The 17,958-nt window shown below is 43.0% G+C and overlaps 1 protein-coding gene across 1 annotated transcript in view; it reads right to left on the bottom strand.

Annotated features, from left to right (window-relative positions):
• ehd4 (EH-domain containing 4) overlaps positions 1-17,958 on the bottom strand; it is a 41,079-nt gene that overhangs the window by 17,565 nt on the left and 5,556 nt on the right. Inside the window, exons 2-3 of the mRNA XM_008277137.1 lie at positions 13,302-13,478; positions 8,562-8,659 (exon numbers count right to left, since the gene is read on the bottom strand). Coding sequence (XP_008275359.1) covers positions 8,562-8,659; positions 13,302-13,478 — 275 coding nt within the window. The remainder of the gene's footprint in view (positions 1-8,561; positions 8,660-13,301; positions 13,479-17,958) is intronic.

Genomic DNA, 17,958 nt, shown 5'->3' with positions numbered 1-17,958 from the left:
GTTTAGTCCTGACACAGTGACTCGGGGCTGATGCTCTGACACCTCCAGCAGACGTGTGATGAGTCCAACAGGTGTTTCTCAGCAACACGTCACATGTTTTGTGTGAGCCGCCCTCCAAACATGAGCTAACTGATGAAGTGGTTCCTGACAGCAGCTCGGTGTGTCCACGCTTCATTATGTCTGCCCTCACTCAGCCTCATGAAACCCTAGCAACAGCGTCAGCGTCGAGGGCACCGGCTGCTCTCTGTGCCTTTAAGTTGTGTGTCTGTGTGTAAAGCGATCTGTGGCAGTCTGGGTGTGGCTCCTCTCAGGCCGGCGACACTGAGCTCAGACCTGGAAACACAAAAGCTCTGAAGGAAACTTGTGCAGCCCAAAGCGAAGACTCAGCTCTGCTCACGTTGTTGTCTGTGACGTCCTGACGTGGTGTCGTGTTGTGTTGTCCTGCACCTCTTTGTTGTCGATTTGTTCCATTTTGTATGTCTTTGTGGTCATTTAATGTCTCTTGTGTACATTTTCCTACATCTTGTGGTCATTTCTTTGTCGTTTTGTTTCTTTTTGGTGTCGTTTGTCCAATTTTGCGTCTCTTTATGGTCGTTTTGTGTCATTTTCTGTCTCCTTGTGGTAATTTTTCAGTAATTTTGTATGTATTTGTGGTCATTGTGTGTCTCCTTGTGGTCATTGTGTATCTCCTTGTGGTCATTGTGTGTCTCCTTATGGTCATTGTGTGGTCACAGTCCTGTATATGCACTAACACAGGTCACACCTAAACCTGAATGCTGGATTTTACATTTAGACGGTTTCTGCGTCATCAGTCAGTGTAGCTCAGAGGTCACTGTGGAGTCAAACAGTTTAAACTCTTCCATCCATCGTACTCCTGCTCATACATGTGTCGTTTTGTGCACTAACTAATGGAAAGCTGCCATCACAGGGTTTCCTTCAGCTGCAGGATCGTCTCAGGTGTGTTTGGGTTTCCTCCTGATAATCACTGTTTCCACACAGAGCCTTAATTATCGGCGTTTAAAGGCAGAACACTTTCTCTCTAACCTTGACCTCCCTGCTGACGTAGCTCGGTGACCCGTCTGTTTGTTCAGACCTTAAGGGTCACCTTCAGACCTACAGTTTACACTACACACACACACACACACACACACACACACACACACACAGAGGAAACACCTTCAGCAAACACTTGAAACGCTTTTAGAACAGCTGCATCAGCACCGACTCACCATCTGGGAGAGTTTTAATGTCTGTCATTACTTTACCTCAGAGACAGAAGACGAGCAGAGATGAAGCTCAACACAACGACACACACCCCAGCGTTTGTGGACTAAACACACTCAGCTGATGAGAAACACAAACATCATGAAGGAAATGAGGACCGACACCCAGAGAGCAGGACACTCCTGAAAGCCCACCATGTGAAAATGTTCCACCACAAACTGTTTCCCATCCACTGCCGATGCTGAAGGCTGGTCCGTGTATGTGCTGCTTCTGGTGTCGAAGACATTATTATCAGAAACTCTGAGAAAAACTCTAAAAAAGCTTTAAAAATTAAAGAACTTTAGTTTGTGGTCATATTATCTGTCTTTGTGTCTGTCTGGTGCCTTATTGTGGTCATTTTGTGAGTATTTGTGGTTGTTCTGTTTGTCTTTGTGGTTATTTTGTGTGTATTTTTGGTGATTTTATTTCCTTTATGTGGTTCTTTGTGTCTCTTTGTGGGTGTTTTATATGGGACTGGATCCAAACTAATTAAAATCTTTCTTCAAGACTTCATAAACAAATGTAAATAAACTTTTAAAAGCCTGTTTCCTCCTTCAGGAGAGTTCATTAAACTCAGAGAACATGAGGATCAGGACCACGACTACAGACTGATGCTGTTAACTGGTCCATGTGTTTGTTACTGGACTTCATCACTAACACAACGTCCAAATAACTGCTCAAAACAACATAAAGAAGTTCATGTTCAGATCGAGACCTTCAAACCGTCTGGTCTGAGAACCTGAACATCAGAATAATAAACGACAATGAAGAGCAGCTGAAGAATCGCTGCAGCTCCTCTCCTCTCATGAATAAATGACGACCCGACGGCGGCTTCAGGTTTCAGCTTCAGGTGTCGCTTCAGGTCCGTCCCTGGAGACGCTGAGCGGTAAATACAGCTCCAGGCCTGCTGCAGCTCGCGGCTCATTGCGCGGCTAATGGGAGGAAATTCCTCCGATATGAGCTGGGATTGTTCTCTGCTGGTTCCATTACAGAACCTCTGGTGACTTCACATGTTCCATTTCCGTCAAACGGGGAAATGCCTGCAGTCCAACAATACTACTTCCTGTGCAGCGCCGAGACCTCGTGGGTTTATGGATTTATGAGTGGAGAAGAAGCTGTGACCAGATTCAGACATTCATGATCCCCTCAGGATGAACCGAGGAAATGGCTCTGTGGTTTCCAGCTGAACGAATAAACTAATCAGCTGCATTTATTGGAACAACGGCGTCAGACGCTGCTGATGCTTTCATCATATTTCTAGATATTAGGACTTTTGCATGATCAGAACCAGACGATAAGTTTTGCTCTCTGTCGCTGAGGTCGGGTCGGGGTTTCTGGGTGTTTTTGGTGCGAAGCAACAACAAAAATCAACACGAATCGAGTCTCTGTTTAACTGTAAAGTCAGTTTGAAACAAACGGTTGAATTTTTGTAAACCAAAAAAAAAATGTAAATGAGTTTTGTGTCTCTTCCTGGTTGGGTTTTGGTTGTCATTTTGTGTCTCTTTTGGTTCTATCTTTTCGTGGCTGTTTTGTGTGTCTCTGTGGTTGTTTTGCATCACTTTCTGATTGTTTTCTGTCTTTTTGCGTGTCTCTGTGGTTGTTTGGATGCTGAGAAACTGTGAGAGTCAGTTTTTAGTTTCTTTGTATTGAATCAGAAATAAAGCCTTTGCAGCCGTGAGAGCAGATCTGTGAGGAAAAAAAGTTCAATTCTGTCCCAGTTTTATTTCCAGTCGGCTGGATCCCTGCCTTTGTGTCATTATTCTGCTCTGTCCTGCTGACTTTCTGTCTCTTTCTGAAACTCCAGAATCGTATTTTACAAAAGTGAACTCGAGCAGCAGGTCTGAACGTCAGCTGCAGCATCACGTCAGCGACAGACTCCGTAGTAGGAAGTCAGCGCTGCCTCCGCCCTGCGACTGGCAGCACATCAGTCTGACGGGCAAACTGCAGCTCCACCCTGCACATCTGCAGCCAAACATGCAGCTGGAATGTCTCCACAACACACACACACACTGTCCACAGACACACAACACACACACAACCGCTGCTGCTGCAAACACACGCTACTCAGCAGCAGGAATATCTACACTGTGCAGCTTAGAAAGTTGGATTTTACCGTCTGCACATTCAGACGCTGCTACAAACAGCAGCTGCTTCAAACTGCGGTGCAACAACACAAAACACACACATTCCTGCTGCAGGCCAACGGCTCCCACATTAGCCTTTAAACAGAGGCCGCCTGGTGTCGCAGGCAGGGCTGTAGAGCAACGAATAGCTCGTTCTGCTGGTTTGAAATTCAATATTCTGCTGTGAAAACGTGTATTTTTGTTAGGATAATTCTGCTTTACATCATAGATTCAGTGGTTGTTGCTTTAACTCACATCTCTGTCTCTCTTTGTGGTTGTTTTGCATCTTTTTTCCGACCTGATGGTGCTTTCAGAACAACAAAACAACCTTCATCCTGTTTGCTTTATATTTATGCAACTATCTAATACAGAATGGTGTTCTGTTCGTTTTGTACCCAGACGACAGAAATGGATCCAGACTACGTCATGAAGCACAAGTCAAACTGAACAAAGCCAAACCTCCCAAGCTGCTCGACCAAACAAACTGGAGGCTGCAGGTGGTTCTGAATGTGTGAAAACAGCCTCGCAGAACAGACGCAAACCGCTGAATGTGAGTGAATGGGACGAAGCATTCCTGAGCGGTAGCGCTGATCTCACCGAGCCTCGAGCGTCAGCGAGCTGGACTTCAACCAACTGATGTGAGCGTTTGTGTTGAGTCACATTTGGCCTGAAAAACGTCTTCAGGAGGAATTTAACCTCAGCTGAGCGCCGCTAAACGCTTCCAGATGGAGGGAAAGCCCCACCGCTCTGCTTCCTGTGGCCCTGGTCCCTCCCTCTAATCCTCATCCATCCACCCTCATCCATCCACCCTCATCCATCCACCCTCATCCATCCATCCACCCGCCCAGATGAGGCGTTCTGCTGATGCTGTCATTCAGGCTGACTCAATCTGAGGGCAACAGGGACACTCCAGCAGGACGAGGAGAAGCTGTTTTCTGCAGCAACAATCATATAAAACCTATTTAAAATACCTCACTTTAGTTTAGATTACAGTCCCGGGCTGTTTACACTGGTGCATCTGGTCGTTTCTGAACAGAACAGCATAGACACTTTAAAAAATAACTCAAGGGAACAATAAAAGGATTCACCCGCCTTGAAAATGTTCTGCTGTTGTTGCTTTTCAACACTGAATCATAACCAATTGAATTTGGCTTTATTGACAAGACATTACAGAAAAAAAAGATTATTTCATGCCAGAGAATGGATACAAGAAAGTTTCCAAGTCACTGAATATCTCTTGGAGTCCAGTTAAATCCATCATTAACAAATGGAAGGAATATGGAACAAGAGTAGATCTGACTAGAGCAGGACGTCCTCAAAGACTGGAGCAAGAAGGAGACTAGAGAGGGAGGCCACCAAGACTCCTATGACTCCTCTGAAGGAGGTACAAGAAGGAGACTAGAGAGGGAGGCCACCAAGACACCTATGACTCCTCTGAAGGAGTTTCCAGCTTCAGCAGCTGAGATAGGAGAGACTGTTCATACAACAACTGTTGTCTGTTCTTCACCAGTCAAAGCTTTATGCGAGACAAAGAGAAAGACTCTGTTGGAAAAAGCTCAGATTAAATCTGGACTAGAGTTCACCAGAAGACATGTGGAGACTCTGGAGTCACCTGGAAGAAGGTTCTTTAGTCTGATCAGAGCAAAATTTAGCTTTTTGTCCATCTGATTTGATGCTATATTCGGCGGACACCAATCACTGCACACCATCCCCATTGTGAAGCACGGTGGTGGCAGCATCATGACGTGAAGCACGGTGGTGGCAGCATCATGACGTGAAGCACAGTGGTGGCAGCATCATGATGTGGGAATCTTCTCAGCAGCAGCCTGGAAGGCTTGTGAAGGTAGAGGGTGAATGAACGCAGCAAAGTGTAGAGAAATCCTGGAGGACAACCTGATGCAGTCTGCAGGAGAACTGAGACTTGGAGAAGATTTGTTTTCCATCAAGACAATGAGCCGAAGCAGACAGCCAAAGCTCCACAGAAATGGTTTAAAGACAACAAGGTGAAGTTCTGGAGGCCCGGTCAGATCAGATTCAAATGTATTGATTTAGATATAATGTTAAGTTTCAAACATTGCTGTGATGGGTCTAGACTTTATCTGGATGTTGTTTTCAGTGTTTCTCTCAGCTCAGCTTCCTGCGACATTTCCCTCCACCAGAAGTCAGTATCTTAAACTGCAGCTGTTATCAACCTCACAATCCTTTCTGCTCTCTGGTGACTTTCATTTGCCAAATTTGTAACAACTTGTGCAGTGCAGCAGGTGGATGTTCCTCTCTGTTCCCCTTTGAGGGCTGCCTTCAGTGTCAGCAGCACAAAAACACACATTTCTGACATTTCAGAACACCACTGTGCATGCTGAGAAGCACAAGGCATCTTTATAATTTCCTCCTCGCACTGAGAACGTAAGAGGACCCCTGACGGTTCCCTGAGGAACTCCTCTGTGACGGTTTATGAGCGCTAACAGGACTGTTTCCCACAGAACCTCACAGCCCAGAGTTTGGGCTGAGTTATGTGACTCGAAGTGTTTGGCTCCACACCCTGAACCTCACTGCCGTCGAATAAAACCTTCAGCGAACTGTGGGAATCATCAGACACGGGCCTCAGAGTTCAACTGATGCGCAAACACAAACATACGTACAACAAAGCAGCAGCAACACAGTAACAGTCGGCTCAGATTTATTCTAAACAAACTCAGATACGTGTCCTTTAAAGATCTTCTCCTGCAGTTTTATTTCCACCAACATGACTAACATTAAGTGGATCTCAGCAGATGCTTCTAAAAGTGACTTGTTTTGTCTTTAATTGTTTAAAGCTTAATCCTCTCTATTTAAACTGTGCTGAGCTGTCCGTGAGCAGCTCCTGTCTGCAGCTAATTATCACTGGATTACTGTGATTATGAAGGAAAATGAAAAACAGACAACATTTCAAGCAGCTTCTGCAGTTATAAGAAGTCCTTTCTCTGATTTCTTGGCCATTTTTTCTCATATTTATTGGATATCTGGGCTGAATGCTTAGAAAGTCACAGTAAACCTAAATGCATATTTTGACCCAAAAGGTACCAATATACTTTACAGCACCCAGTAATACAAAAACATAATAAAATTTCAACTTAATCTGATCAAAATGTAATAAAACTCAATATTTACATACTTGACCAACAAAATAATAAAATTAAAGGACAACTGATGATTAGAGTCAATATTCAGCATTTTTCAGATTATATTTAGTTTTTAATCTGTTCTTGATGGAATAAATTAATTAAAAAATGCGGTACTTTGTGTTTTCTATATTTTGACACCATTATTCTAATATTTAAATGCTTATCGATTTCAGGTATCGATTATCAATCTCCTTGATTACTAAGTAACACATTAGTCGACTCATAAATAAAACATTTTTAGTGATACTGTAATAATAATTTAATATAATTCAGGTGAACAATTTCATTCTCAAATTCTTATTCTCAGAATGTGTAATATGATATTTCTGGCAGACGATGTAATACTGCATTTGTGTTTTCAAGGTTAAAATCATGTTTTTATTCCCTGAAAGGCTTCAGTTTGTTTTTACAGGTTGCATTTTCTCAGAAATGTGGAAGTTCTGATTTCATTCAATCTCTAAAACCTCCATATGTCTCACTTCTTAGAAAATGCTGACCCATCAGTTCTCCGTGTGAGTCACAGTTTTATCTGTGAATTTAGCAACACAGCAGCTTCAGCAGCACTGACTGAATATTCACAGGAGAGACGTTTCACTGAGAAATAAAACTGAAAATCACAGTTTCAGTGTCAATATCTCTGCAGACCCAAACACAGAATCCTACAAGACCTCCATATAAGACTGTATGTAGCACCGATACCATGATGTGTTCTGTTCTTTCCTTTATATACATGAAGTCAAACTTTCTAACAGAAGCGACGCCAGAATTGAAACCCGCTCCTGACTGCTTGTTGTCATGGATCGAACCTCCTGAAAAGCCTCCCAGAGCGTCGACTCTCTCCGTTTCTAGTTTCACATCTGCATTTACAAACTGCGGTTTCCCATCAGCAGCACTGACTCATCAGAGGAAACAGACCGAAGACGAAGCCGGACGAAGAGTTTCACAACAAGCGTTCACTGTCACGAGTCGACAGCGTGTCCTGAGGATGAAGCCACACAAGTCAGAGGGAGATACCTCCGCTGGAGCCAGAGATGAAAGCCAGAAGGTGGACCACAGGTTTTATGAAAACATGTAACACAGATTATTCTCCTGATGTTCTGAAATCCACTAAAAACTGGCCCAGCATTGAAAGATGTAGTTCAAACCTTTGAACAACATACATCAGGATCACTTATGTGTCACTCAGACATTCTCCAAAAAGAAAGAGTTTGCAACAGATCCTTAAAAAAAAGAACCAGAACGTTCCTCCTCCCGGTTCTGATCCTGTAGAACCAGAACTTTCCATTCAGAGAGTTTCCAGGTGAACTGCAGGCAGTGTTTCAGTGACAAGAGACTCATTGGAATTGAAATTGTTCCAAATGACACTAAAGTTTTCATTTTTAACAAGTTTAATTTGATTTTGGACATTTTCAAGTAATTTTTAACATTTAATTGTTAATTTGGACAAATTTTGGTCATTGAATCAGATTTCAAGTACATTTTAACTATTTTTGACTCACATTTTGGACAAATTTTTAAGTTGGTGTTGAGTGGAGCAAGTTGCTGAAGATACATTCAGCTGATGGTGGAACATCTGTCTACAGAGGCTGAAACATGGAGATGTCTGTGTCTACAGTATGAGGAGACTAAATCTGTTCCCGTGTTGCTGACATCTGTGGACAAAATGTTGTTGATCCCAAGGTTTTTAAAGTTTGGGAAAATAAAGAATAAAAAAAATGTAACTTTTTCTCTGGTTTCCTTCATTCTAACTGAGTCCTGCTGACAGAAGACATCTCTGAGTTCTCTCTCCTCCTTCATGTTGTTCTGGTTCCTCAGAGCTGCAGGACTTTATGTAGAAACATGAACCTCAGTGAAGGACCATGAAAAACAGAAACTGCTGCCTGCTCGGAGTTCACAGGGTTAAGCTGAACTCTGACTCTGGAGGTCGACGGCTCTCAGACTTCATACAATACCAGGAAGTGAAAGAATTTCAAGGACTATTATGCAACAGGAGGAGGAGCTGCTGCTTTCTTACCTCTGCTGATTCGCTGCTTCTCTCCGGACAGAATTCCAGGAGTGTCGATGATGCTGATGCTCTGAAGGACCTGATTGGGCATCTGGGAGCAGATGAACCTGAGGAGAGAATTCAGGATCAGGCCTCTGTCAGACTACTTATATGAAAATGATTCCCCCTCAGAGTGGATCCTGTCTACAGATGGTTCTGGTAGGTTCTGGAGGTAAAACGGTCCTTCCATTGCCTAGAACTGGTTCTGACCAACCACCATCACACATGCTGATATGAGCCTGGAAAGTTTACCCAGAATGCACTTTGTAAAGTTTTCTCTGGTGACTGATCAGAACCAGAACCACATCCAGGGTACCAATGATTGTTTCTATGACTCTATGTCATAGACATTAAACTGGTACCACTATGAGACATCCCATAATACTGATGCTACCAGCTGCTGGCAGAGGACATGGTGCTAATAGGAAAAAATTATGAGAATGATTCAAAACTGTTCAGTATTTTTCACATTTTGCCAAACTGACAAACTCCACAGTCACCCAACAACTGTCCAAAACATCGACCTAAACGGTTTAAAACTGACTAAAGAGTTGTTCAAAATTAGCTAAAAATCATCAAAAGTGATGCAAGAATTCTCCAAAATGAACCAAACTTTCTTCAAGATGACATGAAGTTTGTTTAGTAGCTCAAAAATTCCCCAAAATTACATAAAATCTGTCAACGTGACTCAAGAATCGTCCAGAGTGGCTTCAACATGTGTCCAAAATGACTAGAAAGGAGTCAGAATGATTCAGAGATTATAGATTAAAGTCATGCAGAAATCAGGTCCAGTGTTCAGACTGAGACACCTGGATGGATGTAGAACTGATCTGGTGTCAGGTTCTACCAGAACCCAGATGTGTTCTTCCTCCTAAATGTCATGTGTCTATCTGCTGTAGTGATGAAGTTCTGAGGTTCAGAAATGATGGAAGACGTCCATTAAAGTGATCAATCTGGACCCTCCTCTGTGGATTTCAAGGACCTGGACCTCTGGAACATTCACAGTCTGAAGGTAGAACTCTGGTCAGTAGATAAAGTTAAAGAACCAGGTGGTTCTGAGGAGGTTCTGGTTGGTTTTATACAGACTGACTGCAGCTTCCAGTGTTTCTGTTTGTTTTCTGGTTAATTTCAGCCTAAACCTACTCTGACTGTATCTGTGAAGCCTCTCGTCAACTGAGAGATAAATTTATCCGACGGCGGCGATAAATCGCTTCGGCGTGTCGGCTGCAGGTTGGCAGCGGGAAAAAACAAAACCACCGTGCTGACACGTGGTGACGCACACACACTTCCCCCTGGAAACAATAAGTTATTGTGGTTCCTGCGCCGCACCGGGACGAGGTGGTTCTTCTGGACGCCTCGGGTTGACTGTCCTTCCACTTCCTCGCTGCCGCTCTTAGAAATATTTCTGGATGGAGGAAACGCACTTGGGCCGCAGTGTTTTCAGCTAAATTTAAACGGTGATGTGTCTGACAGCTACCAGCGAGTGTTTACTCAGAGGTCACTTCCCTCGCTGTAAATGTTTGGAGGAAAGCGGTGACAGCAGGGAGGAGGCAGGACGCCTCTGTGAGCAGAGGTCGCCATTCAGACCAGCAGCGTGCTCAGAGGTGAACATGCATCAATCATGGTGGACCAGAGTCAAAGTGCTCCTGTAGCTCCACATCAGGGACGTCCTGGTGAAGGGTTCTGACCTCGACTTGATCCGAGTCATTTAATATTGGGCCAGAAATAAATAAGTCTCAATATTGTTGAAACTGGTGAATAAATAATTAGAATTAATAGATAAATAGTTGAAATAGCTAAATGTAGATTAATTTAAGCAGATGAATAAACTTTAGAGACAGTTAACAAATTAATAAATATACGATACAAATGAGAAAACAAACTGCAAAAACAAGACAGAGAATAACACAAGCGAAAAATAAAACGATAAAAACAAGACACACAATGAAACAAACAAGAGAAAATGACAATATTTAATATTTTAGTATCTGCAGATGTAGTCTGAACCCATGTTCCTGATAATACCGTAATGTCTGGACTATAAGCTGCTGCTTTCTTCACTCGCTTTGAACGCTGCGGCTTAAACAACGATGCGACTAATTTATGGATTTTTACGATTTTTACGAATTTGCCTCGAGACCAAAGTGACGCTGAGAGAGACGACGACAGAGAGACTGAGGAAGTGATGAAGTGATTCTGAGGCTGTTCAGCTCCTGAAGACACTGAAGAAGACGACTTTAGTGGTTTTAGTGCAGGAGGAAGATGAAGATCGCGATCAGTGACTTTTCCTGGTAGACTGCCGTAGTTTTATTTCCTTAACCAGCCGTGTTACAGGAACTGTTCAGAAAAAAGCATCTACGGTACGTATCTGTGTATGTTACCGCTACGTATTTAATTAAATGTAAAAACATCTTTCTGAGTAAATATCTCATGTTCCAACGTGGACACCTGCAGCCTGTATATGTACACACCTGGTTTCCTGTTTAAAGGTAGTGGGTGTGGCTTATATTCAGGTGCTCAGTAGTCTGGAATTTACAGTGCACACTTTAAGCACATTAATGTGATTAACATCAGTCTGGTGTATCTGCATGACGACTTCATTTGTCTGCGATGCATAAAAAATAACTGCATTTCTGCCACCAGTCGGCGCCAACAGATGGAGTATTCTGTATTCTCTCCATGATGTCAGTAAATATATCATAGACCAGCTGTAGTACCTGGTTGTTGTACCAGGGGGAGCCTCTCACTGTTTAATCCTGTCGAGACCAGAGGACGCGTCTCTCAGACTACAGCTCATGGTGGCAGCAGAGAGTATTGTGGGAGGTTTAGCGTGTTTTGGACAAGTTTCAAATCATTTTGGAAAAATTCTATGTGATTTTGAACAAGTCGTCTGAGACAAAAGCTTAGTCATTTTCAAGATGTGTGTTTTTTTTTTTGACAATTACATTCTGAGAAAACATAATCAAGTTTTGCGGATTTTAGACCAATTTTGAGTCATTCTGGAGACATGTAAAGATGTTTTAGTCAGGTTTTTGAGTTTAGCTGTAGTACCTGGTTGTTCCACCAGGTGGAGCCTCTCACTGTTTAATCCTGCAGAGACTTGCGCTGTGGTTAAAGGCCATACTGATGGATTAAAGACTTCCTGATGAGGATATGTCTAACTAACAAAGCTGATGCAACTGAAATCTGCTGCCAGGGTTTCTCCAGTGGTCATTTGTGGCACTGCAGCCCCATCGACCTCCATTATAAATATTTTATGCTCTCTGGTGTGGATTTGACACCATATTTGTAAAACTGCCTGGAAACAGGAGTGTGAATCCTGTAAGCTAAAAAAAACGCTTTCTGGCGCCATCTTTGAGTCCAGTTCTTTATAAATGTGTGGCGTCGCTGCTGTATCTGATAAATTGGAGCTATGAAAATGTTTCAGGTGGAACCGAAGCTCTTGAGATTCTGTTTAGAGTTTTAGATCATCGGGTACTGAGCAGTGGAAGTCTGACCCTAAAGGTGTTAATCTACAAACCACTACACCCCAAACACAGACTGAATGCAGGGATTGCATATTTCTACTGGTCTGATCAGCAGCCGTCAGCTTGTATCTGCAGAACAAAGCCCCACAGGCCTGCAGGTCTCTCCTAAATTCTGGTGTATCGTCGGTGAAGTCGCCTCTTTGCTTGCTGGGTGTTTCGGTGTTTCTGGACTCGGCTGCAGCAGTTTTACTTCTTGGGTGTGTGAAGCAGTGAAACTAAGAATCTGAGCAGCTCCAGAATCACTAATCGCCGCAGCAGAAAGCAGAGCGCTGGAGTTATTCAGTCAGGATTGGGTTTAAGGCTGGAGGTCTGTCAGGACCGGGTGGAGCGCTTTAATGTCATATCAGAGTGCAGAGCTCTTATTTATCCAGCCGCTCGCTCTGCTGCTGCTGCACGTTAACAAACCCAGAAAGATCAGCGTCTAAAGCCGCTGAAGCTGAGGCTCTCTCCGCTGAGACCTTTGGGAGCTTCTCAGGTCTCTGGTTTCACGAGCTGCTCGATGAAAGATCCAATCAGACTTAATGATCAGAGATGAACAGGATTAACGATCCTGCAGGTCAGCGGACAAACATCCAGGTAACTGTTGATCCGATGGAGGCATCTGAGCCACATGTTAGTCCCTTTATCGTCTGTTTTCAAAACGTTCTCAGACACCAGAGAATCGAAACTAGCAGGAGGTCGCTCAGGCTGCTTGTGTTCTGTGATTCTTTTCAGAACTGATGACACATTTTCATGGAATAATATTTTTAAAGGTAAAAGTCTGATTGTTTTTTAATGGCAGCACAGAGTTGATCCCACAGATTAACCTCTGAACCCTAAAAGAGGCCTGTTATCTTTACAAAACCACCAAAATCCCATCATTTATCAGCAAAAAACTATAAAAACAGAAAGAACAATCAGGTTTTCTTCTTTCTCACAGTCTATAAAATCAGTGACGTGTCCCTCTGCTGGGAAACTGAAACCAAATCTGAGTTTGAAATCGTGATATTTGATCAAAATCATTTTATTCTAAATGTCTCATTTACAAATTCTCCACAAATAAACTGTTTGTTTTCACAGATAGGAGACAGAAGTGTCCCAAAGCGACACAAAAAGAGAAAAACGAGACACACGACAACACCAGCGACAAATAAAACCACTAAAGTGACAGAGATGTGGGACGCGTCGCTGTGACGTCTGGTACCTGTTCAGGAAGGAGTTTCCAAAGGCGTTGAGCTTCCTGAAGGGCTTCTTGGGGTCGACCACCAGAGCGTTGCCGGGGACGACGCCCTCGTTCTCTCCGTACATCACGGCGATGAAGCCGTCGGTGGTTGGCTCCGGACCGATCCGCATCCCCGGGAAGTCCTCCTCCAGCAGATACCTGCAGGAACCAGCATTCAGGGGGTTTAGCTTCAAAGAGACGAACATTCAGACGGTTCGTTTAGTCAGGAGCTGCAGCAGTGAACTGATTAGATGGTAACTGATTAATCAGCCTGAGAAGTTATTGGAAATAAAAAGTCTAAATCTTGTGAATGCATCCTATTCAATATATCTTTTGACAAAACAAGACATCCATCCATCATCGCTACACCTTAATCCTCACTAAGGGGGCGGAGTCTATCCCAGCTGAGTCAGGGTGAAGGTTCACTTGGACAGGTAACCAGTCTATCACAGGGCTACACTTAGAGACAGACAACCAAGCACACTCACATTCACACCTGCGGACAATTTACAATCACCAATTAACCTCAGCATGTTTCTGGACTGTGGGAGGAAGCCGGAGAACCCGGAGAGAACCCATGCTGCACGGGGAGAACATGGAGACTCCACGCAGAAAGATCCCGGGTGTCCTCACCGGGACGCCAACCGGAGACCTTCTAGCTGTGATGCTAACGGTGCTAACCACCGAGACACCTGCAGCACGTTAACTGATAACAACAAAGTTAAAATCACAAATATTTATTAATTAGGCCAGAAAAAAATCAACCATGAAAAAATAGGAAACTAAAACATTTTATTTTGTTAAAAAGCAAAGCACACGTTTTTACTGAAACATCCATGACTATGGCTGAAGGAAAAAGAGACATTCAGACTTTTGAGTCGTCGTCGTGGCTGAAACAGAGACGATGAAACGCTCACACAGCAGCTTCATGTTGTCGCCACGATGCTCATGTTGTCTGTGTCCACACACGGCTGCAGACTTTACATCACAACACTGGAGTCCGACAGACGTACAGATGAGGGTATACATACATGAACACGCTGCACAAAACTCACGTCATTTGTGCAGAAAACTCCTGAACTGGCCTGTTGACTGAATGTCTACAGTTGAAGCTGCACTGAGCAACATTCTGTGTTTCACAACCTGAAATTATCCCACATGTCTCATGAAAACCACCAAACACAACAACATCTGCAGCTATTTGTGCCTCCTGCTCTTCAGAAAGACTCCAAAACACGAGAAAGTTAAAGTTGAATCTCAGCATCCGCCTGCAGCAGCGTGAAGAGTCTGGATTTAAAGGAGTCGGCGGTGATTTTAAAGACATTTAAAGGTTAATTTCCTGACAGGTGAGTCTGAGGCCTCAGCAGCCATCTTGGTGACAAACCAGTGCAGTTATTTCAGGCTAATATCTGAACTGCATGTGTAGAATCACCAGTCAGATGTGATTATAAAGGGTTCGGTGACTTTACGACAAAACAATTATCATTAACAGCAATTAATCGATCAGCTGTTTATTATCCGTCGTCGTGACACTGTCGGTTTCTCCTCCCACCAAAGCACATGAAACCTGCCAGCGATCTGTTTTACTTTCACACCAGATTAAAACAACAGCTCTCCATCCTGCTCTGCTCTTCACTCTCAGTCCTCCGTCAGGGAACAGCTGCAGAGTTTAAAAAACGTTTCCCGTTCTTTCATCTCCTCGCCGACCTCTCGCATGCTTTTTCTCGTTAAAGAAAAGTGAGAAAGGAAGGAAGAGAGAGAAGATGGCCGCTGAGAGTGTCTGTCCTCCGACTTCCTGCTTTCAGGACATCAAAGAGGAGACGAGGATGGAAAACCACCAAGAGGCCGAAATTATTATTAACTCTGAGGTTTCCACAGAGCTGCTGATCCATCAGGATGCAGCTGATTGTGGCGCGTTCACCTGCCGACAGGTGACCTTTTCCTCAGTCAGATCATATGACTTCCAGCTGGAGGTCTGTTAAAGAAAAATCAGGTCACTGCTGCATGTCAACACCTGATCCAGGTTTCTGAATTCACCTGCACAGGTGAAGCTTCAGCCAACAGAAACACAAACAACAGAGAGAACAAGACAAACAACGTTAGACAATAAGTCTACGGGTTCATTTCCAGTCAGGTAACACAAGTCCAGACAAAACGCCTGAACTGTTTTATTGTTTTCATATAATTTACTGCAGCTTCACATGTGCCTTAAATCAACAGATATTTGAATGGAGTTTGGTTGGTGTGAGTCACATCTGCTGCTCTGGCTTATGATCAGAAAATACATCAATATTCATCATCCTCATTTATCACCTGCATGGAAACGGATGTTAAATAAGTTAATATCTGAATGCCGTTTGGTGTGAATTCACATAATTTGTGAATTAACCTGAGATTAGAAAATAAAGGAAATACATTCATATTGGCCCCTTCTGTTTGCCTTCATGTAAACTAATATCAAATTAGCAAATATTTGAATTGATTCTGGTATAAATGCATATTGGCTTCTTTAATCAGATAAATCAATGTTCACTTACATGTAAACTGATATTAAATTAGCAGATTTTTGGAGTGCGTTGTGAATTCATATTAGCTACTTTAATTTGTGATGAGAAAAAACATTTTAAAAAAACATTCATCAGCTCATCGGTGTGTCAACTGGCATTAAATTTACATAGAGCTGGTAGAAATAATTTAGCTGATTTAGATCCATGAATAAATATTCCTCATTAACTTCATGCCAACTAATCAAACTAGTATAAAATTAGCAAATATTTGAATGGAGTTTGGTCACTTAGATGAGTCGGCGTTGATGGAAAACATCCCACATACTATCATATACCAGCTATAAGTGAAGGGAGTACATTGTGGTAATTTGATTAATTGAGAGCACATTTTTACAGATGTTTTTAAAATCGGCTGATATTTGAATGGAGTTTGGTGTGGATTCACATGAGCTGCTTTAATCATACACATTCATATTCATCATTAATGTTCACCTGCAGACAAACTGGCACTAAGTTTGCAGATATTTAAATAGAGTTTAGTTTGGATTCTCAAAGCCTGTTTACATTTCTGATCAGAAAATACATTTTTAAAAAAACAAGCAATATTCATAATCAATGTCAACCTGAAGTGAAATTAGTAGATTTTTGAATGGAGTCTGGTGTAAAACTATATTAGCTGCTTCAACTACAAGAATCAATATTTGTCATCAGTGTTCAACTACATGCAAACTGACGTTAAATTAACAAATATTTGAATGGAGTTTGGTCACATGTGTAAAGTAAATACTAAAAAGCATCAACACTACACCTCCTGTTTGTAACTCAACACAAGTTACTACTTTCCCCTCAGTTTGTGGCCCTCGAGCCGCCCATTGGACCACAGCAGGTTTCACTTCAGCTCCGTCACAGAAGAAGAAGAAGAAGAAAATATGTTGAGTCTGCAGTTTACTGGCAACATGTTCCCATGATTCATAGCATTCCTGAGGGCGGGGCGGGGCTTAGCTAGCGACACACCCCTCCAACACACACACACACACACACGCACGCACACGCACGCACACACGCACGCACGCACACACACACACACACACACACACACACACAGTAACACACACACTCTGCTGGCAACTACAGTTTCTCTGCAGCTTGTTTGAACTGATTGCAGATCGATTTGCTGCCAGAACGTTCGACTGTTTGTACCCAACATGTGCACATAAAAGATAACACAACCAGAGACCCGACACTGGAGTCTGAAGCTCTACTGTCAGAACGTACAACTCTTTTACCAAAGAATGAACGGTGTCTACAGATGGTTTTGGTATCAAATACACACAAAAACAGTCCTTCCATCGTCTAGAACTGGTTCTGACCAACCACCATCACACATGCTGATATGAGCCTGGAAAGTTTACCCAGAATGCACTTTGTAAAGTTTCCTCTGTGACTGATCTGAACCAGAACCACATCCAGGGTACCAATGATTGTTTCTATGACTCTATGTCATAGACATTAAACTGGTACCACTATGAGATATCCCATAATACTGATGCTACCAGCTGCTGGCAGAGGACATGAACAGAACCAGGTCCAGTGTTCAGACTGAGACACCTGGATGGATGTAGAACTGATCTGGTGTCAGGTTCTACCAGAACCCGGATGTGTTCTTCCTCCTAAATGTCATGTGTCTATCTGCTGTACTGATGAAGTTCTGAGGCTCAGAAATGATGGAAAAAGTCCATTAAAGTGATCAATCTGGACCCTCCTCTGTGGACTTCAAGGACCTGGACCTCTGGAACATTCACAGTCTGAAGGTAGAACTCTGGTCAGTAGATAAAGGTTCTGCAGAGCCAGAACCAGGTGGTTCTACGGAGGTTTTCGGGGGGCCTTTGTTGATTTTATATGGAATTACCCATCTGAGACGTTTGAAACATCAGTCTAACCTCATCAGTGGCAAAAACCAGCACTTGTTCTTCAAATGCATCATCAGACGACCTTCAGCTGGTTTTTGTTGTTTTCACTTTTTACTGAACCAGTTTCCTCCCTATGAACCCACTGAGACCGAAACAACACCATGCATCCGCTAGAAATTTAAAAAATACAAATATTTTGAGGATTTTCAACTTTCCTTGAAC

Source organism: Stegastes partitus, unplaced genomic scaffold, assembly GCF_000690725.1.
Source record: "Stegastes partitus isolate 25-593 unplaced genomic scaffold, Stegastes_partitus-1.0.2 Scaffold89, whole genome shotgun sequence".
NCBI lineage: Eukaryota > Metazoa > Chordata > Actinopteri > Pomacentridae > Stegastes > Stegastes partitus.
Note: the sequence above shows the minus strand (reverse complement) of the source record. Positions and strands in the feature narration are given on the sequence as shown.